The 7,079-nt window shown below is 36.2% G+C and overlaps 1 protein-coding gene and 3 non-coding genes across 4 annotated transcripts; 1 reads left to right on the top strand and 3 right to left on the bottom strand.

The window, feature by feature from the left end:
• Positions 1-536: 536 nt before the first annotated feature.
• Positions 537-2,055, top strand: LOC110687968 (peroxidase 60-like). The gene is made up of 4 exons (XM_021864624.1): positions 537-831; positions 927-1,106; positions 1,251-1,416; positions 1,533-2,055. Exons 1-4 carry the CDS (start codon positions 610-612, stop codon positions 1,949-1,951), a joined length of 987 nt encoding a protein of 328 aa, XP_021720316.1. The 5' UTR covers positions 537-609; the 3' UTR covers positions 1,952-2,055.
• A 719-nt stretch (positions 2,056-2,774) lies between these two features.
• TRNAG-GCC lies at positions 2,775-2,845 on the bottom strand. The gene has a single exon. It is a non-coding gene; the product is annotated as a tRNA-Gly (tRNA).
• Positions 2,846-4,490: 1,645 nt separating this feature from the next.
• On the bottom strand, positions 4,491-4,561 carry TRNAG-GCC. The gene has a single exon. It is a non-coding gene; the product is annotated as a tRNA-Gly (tRNA).
• A 984-nt stretch (positions 4,562-5,545) lies between these two features.
• On the bottom strand, positions 5,546-5,616 carry TRNAG-GCC. The gene has a single exon. It is a non-coding gene; the product is annotated as a tRNA-Gly (tRNA).
• Between the last annotated feature and the right edge of the window lie 1,463 nt (positions 5,617-7,079).

Below are 7,079 nucleotides of genomic sequence, written 5' to 3' on the forward strand. Positions count from 1 at the left end.
TGTTTGATGCTTCATCGTCATCTTCATGTACCTACCATTTTATTAGCGTGACATAGAAACCATATTATATACGTACAAAGTCGCATCAATTTGTCACAATTGCATGTGCCTTAAACCTCCCACCTCCACCAATTTGTAAATAAGTAATCTAGGATTATAATTTGACTTGTAATTAATTAGCGTCATATTAATCCAAGTCAAAAAACTCGTAAAGTCAAGAAGCATGTCTGTTATATCTTATATGGTATGTATGTGTCAATCATATGATTGGCATAATGTTGAATGTAAGCCAAAAAAAAATCTTTATGAAGATTATTTAGCCAAATTAAAGCCATAATCATAGCATAATGAGGCTATTAAATATTAATTTCTTCACGTAGACATAACGTTCATGACATGCATGTATATATGATTGCAATTATAAGCAACAAATAATACACCCTAACATGCAAGTTAACTAGTAAGTCTAGTTGTTAATTCATTATCCCTTAATTTAAACAAACATTAGGTTCACTATATATATAAAGGAGAGTTTCTTAGCAATTCTCATCATCACTTCAACATAATTAATTAAGTACTTTCGTTAAACAAGCTAGCTAGTTCGAGAAAATGAGGTGTACCTCTCCTTCGGTAGCCTTAGCCCTAGGGGTCGTTCTAGTAACCCTTGTTAGCCAATGTTATGGTCAATTGTCTATCGGATACTACAGCGATAAATGTTGGGGTCACAACGTTGAAGAAATTATTTTCAGCGCAGTTAAGGCTGAATTCGTTAAGGATCCAACTATTGTTGCTGGTCTCATCCGATTACAGTTTCATGATTGCATTGTTAGGGTAAGTAAATTTGATAATGAGCTAGATGTTATCAATTTAGTATCATTATTAGCTAATTAATACTTTTTGTGGTTTTGATTATTTGTTAAATATAGGGATGTGATGCATCAGTCCTACTTGATGGGCCAAAATCGGAGAAAACAGCAAAACCAAACTCAAGCCTAAGGGGTTTTAATGTTGTGGATGCTGCAAAGGCAGCCGTAGAGAAAGTTTGTCCCGGAGTTGTCTCTTGTGCTGATGTACTTAATATGGCTGCTAGAAGTGCTGTCTTTTTGGTAAGTATATTTCATAAACTCAATTTGATCATTTGGTATACTCACAAATTTGTACAAAATTTGTTTACCATCATTAATTAGTATTTAGTACAAATATGTACTTGATATATATATCTCAAACTAATCAAAAAAGTTGCAATGTAGGCTGGAGGTAAATGGTATTACGTAGAGACAGGGCGACGAGATGGTGTTGTTTCACAAGTAGAAGAAGCCCTTGCTAATCTTCCATCAGAGAACTTGCCAGTGCGCGACGCTGTCCATCTATTTGCTTCAAGAGGACTTAGCAAGGAAGACTTTGTTGTTCTTTTAGGTATGCATTTTAAATTTCACCTAAAAAAGTAAAATTGTTACATTTTATGGACTTTATGCTATTTTAATATCTATATAGACTATACAATTTAGCTTATAACAACGTCAATCATACAGGTGGACATACTGTTGGATTCACACACTGTGAAAAATTTGACCACCGTTTATACAATTTCCACAACACCGGTAAGCCAGACCCGAGGATGCATACCGGTATGCTATACGCATTGAAGAAAATGTGTCCAAAAGACGGTAGTGGTGCTGACAACAAGGTTTACTTTGAGTACAATCCGAAAAAACATTATCACTTTGACAATGGCTACTACAAGCAACTATTGGTAAACCAAGGAAAGCTTGAGATTGATGCTAACATAGGAAGGTCTCCGCTTACTAACAGCATTGTGAAAAAATTAGCCTATTCCCCTGATTACTTCGTCAATAGATTTGGCTCTGCTATGGTTAACTTGGGAAGAGTCGGCGTTCTTACTGGAAATCAAGGAGAGATTAGAAGATCTTGCCGTGCTGTTAATCACTAAAGGGATTCATGATTTTGTACTCGTAACTTGTTCAACTATGTATGACTTTGTTTTTTTTTTTTTTCCTAACTGATGTATTAATAAAGTTTTGCTTTCTTGGGGCATAATTCTGTAATAGCTTCAGAATTTGATTTATGAAAATCATTTTAGTAGCACGTTTTTATTAGAGTTTGTATACATTTTGTATTGAATAGCAAAGTAAGTATTTACAACTATATATAGAGAAAGCAAATAACCTACCAAAGGAAACTAAGCTACGGTAAAGCCTACAATTAAGGCTAGAAATCAGTAACAACCTAAAATATGATTGACCGTGAATAATAGTCAATAAAGAATGAAAACAGAGGCTATAATTAAGGAAAGAAGATAACTACAGCTATTAACAAGGAGATATGATTATTACTTAACAGTTTTGTGTATGATATATTAATTAGACGCATTCTAGCAATATAATCCTATACAAAAATGTGTATGATGCTCATTGTACAAATGTTAAGCGCATTCTGTTCTATGTACTACCGCATGAATTGATTCTTCTTCGTTTCATTTCACAATCACGGTGTCCTTTTTATAGCAGCTAACAAGGCGCGATTGCTATCCCGCACACTGACTCCTAGCCCCTCCATACCAGAAAACAAAATCTAGTCAAGACTGTAAGGTCTGTAACATGTTCAGCAAACTAGCTAATGTGAGCTGTGCCAAATAAAAATGAAAACTAAAAAGGTGTCAAGCTCAGCTGCACAGTTTAGTTCTTCAGGTGATCTGAAGAGAATGGCGAACCCATGGGCCACAATATGTGCAATTTTCATCACAACTTGTTTTTTGCACCAGCCGGGAATCGAACCCGGGTCTGTACCGTGGCAGGGTACTATTCTACCACTAGACCACTGGTGCTTGTTGAATGTTTGATAACTTTTTTTGTACATAACGGTATGTCCACAAAGTTAATTTTCTCTCTAACTTTTGCTAATGATTATACTTTTATCTTTTTAATGTACTTCATTCACTGTCTCCTTTCATTCCTTAATTACCGTGAAAAATACACAAACTGAAACTATATTATGGGATTATGTGAAACTGTGAATTGAATTGGAAGATTTTGATGAGGATTTGATGAACTTTAGATGGTTTGTTAGGTGATTAGTGATTCGAGTAATTTATGAGAGGGTAATGTTAGCTCTCATGATATATCCACCACCTAAGAACATAGAGGTCTACATTGAAGTTATATAGTTATCTTCCAATAGACACTCCACAGCTCATAATATGTTGTGTTTTCTGCCCTTTTGTTTGCGTAACATGGTCCTAGGATTCATGATTAACATTTTAAATTATGATATGGATTTTTTTTTTTTTTTTTTTTTTTTTTTTTTTTTTTTTTATGATTGGTCTTAGGAATATGTTTAATGTAAGAAGTTTCCGATTAGCACCTTTAAAAACCAGAGTTGAAGTTTACCACCCATCATTCCTGCATAAGTTGCACATAGCTTTTCATACTCAGTGTGTAACAGCTTGAATCTCTTCTGTATGCTTCTTAGTGACGGTTCGTGGGTAAGCAATAATTGTTGTTTTACTATAGTCCTGTACATTTTTAGCATCGAGTTAGTTCCTGAATTTATGTTTTATGTTCTCCAGCATTGCCTGAAAAATTGCATCTTATGATTCTTATCATTAGGGGGATGGAGATTACCTAGTCTAAAAGACAGCCTTTTACACCGTTTATTTATTGCGTCATTTGTGTGTGACAGAGTGATACGAAGCTGTCATATTAACTTCAGATGCTGCAAAGACGGACTCAATTAACCATTTATCTGGCCTAAGGTTTCTATTTTCTAATGCTCTCTAAGAATACAAGGTTCAGGTGGCTAACAAACACAGCAACTTGCTGCACACCTTAATTATTTGAGGCTGCACCTCACTGGCTTCCCTGAACACTGCCCATAAGGACTGCACCAGACAAAATTGCTATCCTGTGTACTGACTCCTAGCCCCTCCATACCATCTGGAAGCGGCATTGCACTGCATTAGCTTGATCTAAAACTTTAACGCTTTGTTTGGATAACAAATAAGGAAGGAAAGGAAGGGGAGGGAAATAGGAGGAAGGGAAGGGGAAAGAAAGGGAGGAGGGAGGTGAATTCCATTTCCCTCCAAATTTCTCCAATTTTGGAGGGATTATGTTCATTAAAGGGCCGGGAGAGGGAAAATGGATCCCTCTCTCCCCTTTCCCTTCCTTCCCCGAATCCTTTACCCAAATAAGAGAGTTTGGCCCCCTTCCTTTCTCTTCTCCTCTTTTCCTTCCATTTTCTTCTATTCAAACAAAGTGTAACTAATTCTAATGCGAGAAAAAGAATCTATTCAAAACTGCAACAGTCAACAGATGTTCAGCAAACTAATGTAAGCTCTGGCCACAAAAAAAAAAAAAAAAAAAAAAAAAAAAACAACTAAGCTCAAATGCACAGTTTGCTTCTTCAGGTAGATCTGAAATAGTGGCGAACCCTTAGGGCCACATAATGTGTAAATTTCATCACTGCTTCCTTTTTGCACCAGCCGGGAATCGAACCCGGGTCTGTACCGTGGCAGGGTACTATTCTACCACTAGACCACTGGTGCTTGTTTAATGTATGCATTATTAACAGAGTATACTGAGTATATATTCTAACAGCACTTCATTATATGCTGCGTTTCTTCCCTTCTGTTGCGTAACGTGGTCTTATTAGTGTTAAATCATTTTAGATTATGAATTGGAAGTTATTTTTTTCAACGGTTGGTGGTAGAATTAATGTTTGGTATAGGAAGTTTTCCAGTTAGAACCTTTAAATACCATAGTTGAAGTTTAACCACTCGAACCACTTCTATATGCTTCTTTAGTGAGGGTTCATGGGTGTGTAACAAAGGTTGTTTTTACTACAGTCCTGCCCATTTTTGGCATTGAGTTAGTTCCCGAATTTATGTTTTATGTTCTCCAGAATTGCCTGAAAAATTGCATCTTATCCTTATGATTCTTATCATTAGGGAGATTACCTTGTCCAAAAGACAACCATTTACACTCGTTTATTTACTGTGTCATTTGTGTGTAATATGAAACTGTCATATTAACTTCAGATGCTGCAAAGATGGACCCAATTAACCATGCTACAGGATGGCACTGCATTAGTGATTTCAGTTAGTTGTTTAATTAGCTGGCCCAAGATAAAACGAGGTTCAGATGGCTACCAAATAGCAGCAACACCTTAATTACTTGAGGCTGCACCTCACTCGCTTTCCTGAACGCTTCCCATAAGGACTCTGCACCAGCCAAAATTGCTATGCCGCGCACTGACTCCTAGCCCCTCCATACCATCATGAAGCAGCATTGCACTGATTGGCTATAGCTTGACCTCAAACTTCTACTGTTTCTAATGCAAGAAAAAAAAAAAAATTACTCAATACTTCAACAGGCCAACATTCAACAGATGTTCAGCAAACTTATGTAAGATGTGCCAAAAATAAAAACAACAAAGCTCAGATGCACATTTTGTGTCTTCAGGTAGATCTGAAGTTGTGGCGAACCCTTAGGGCCACATAATGTGTAAATTTCATCACTGCTTGGTTTTTTGCACCAGCCGGGAATCGAACCCGGGTCTGTACCGTGGCAGGGTACTATTCTACCACTAGACCACTGGTGCTTGTTTGATGTTCATTAGCTATTTTTGTAGTTAGAGTATGACCACTTATTGTTTGGAATAACATATATTAAACATCATTTCCTTAACCACTTACTCCCTCTGTCCCTTATTAACATGCCTATTTCTCTTTTTTATGTGAGTAATAAATGTTAGAAATAGGCATGTAAATAAAGGACGGAGGGAGTATTAGATTGTTTGAGTGTAACTTTTGCAGTTTAATTTCTGCTGACATCTATACCATTGGCAAGACCATTAGCATTGTGTACCATTATTCGTGATTAACATTTTAGATTGTAATCTGGAAAGTTTAATCTATTGTTGGTCATACAATTCAATGTTTATTTTAGGAAGTTTAAAGGTTAGTATCTCAGTTTTCTTCAAAAACCAAAGTTGAAGTTTACCAAGATTTTTCCATGAATTCCTGCATAAGTTGCTCATAGCTTTTCCAACTTTGCAATACAACAGCTCGAACATCTTCTGTCATGGTCCTTAGTGAGGGTTTGTGGGGGTGCAATAATGGTTGTTTTACTCCTCTAGTCCTGCACATTTTTAGCATCAAGTTAGTTCCTGTATTTATGGTTTATGTTCTACAGAAATGCCGGAAAAATTGCATCATATCGATTAGGGGGATTACTTTGTCTGAAAGACAACCTTTTACATCAAGCTTTCACTCATTCAGCCTGTGTTATTAACTTCAGATGCCGCAAAGATGAACTCAATTAGCCAAGTAACTGGACCATGTTACATGTACATGTTGCAGGATGGCCGGCCACTGCATTAAATGATTTTTGTTAGTAGTTTAGTTTTAACCTAATGTTTTGTTCTATAATCATTGTGAATATAGCTGACATAAGGATTCTAATGCTCTTCAAGGAAACGAAATTCAGGTGGCTACTAAACAGCAGCAACTCGCTGCACACCCCCGAACTCACTCCCTGATCGCTGCCAAAACGGACTCTGCACCAGCTAGAGTTTCAGACTTTCAGCTGTGAGGTGCACCATTCCAACATAGAACAGAAGTTGGGTCATTCGACATCAATCATTCCAGCATTGCAACCCTCTCCATCTCTACCACCTCAGTGCAACTCTATCAACAGTTCAACACCAGTCCAAAACAGCACTACTAAAATGCAACCGTTGAACAGCAGGTAAATCAGACAATATTTTCATAGAAATTTTTGCCAAATGCAACAATTACACAAGATTACCATGGAAAAAATCAATATACTTCGTACTACAAACAAAAAAATCAAACAATATACTAGTATAATTAATTTCCAATATAAATTTGTCAAATTCCAGTTACATTACAATATTAGATTCACAAATGAATAATTGAATACACACAAAAATCAATAATCCCCTATGAAAAATAAAAATTACAACCCCATTTTCTCAATTACATATAACAACAATCCCTTCTTAAAAAATGTACTATTACAAAAGAATCCACTCAAAATCTC

Source organism: Chenopodium quinoa, unplaced genomic scaffold (assembly GCF_001683475.1).
Source record: "Chenopodium quinoa cultivar QQ74 unplaced genomic scaffold, ASM168347v1, whole genome shotgun sequence".
Lineage (NCBI taxonomy): Eukaryota > Viridiplantae > Streptophyta > Magnoliopsida > Caryophyllales > Amaranthaceae > Chenopodium > Chenopodium quinoa.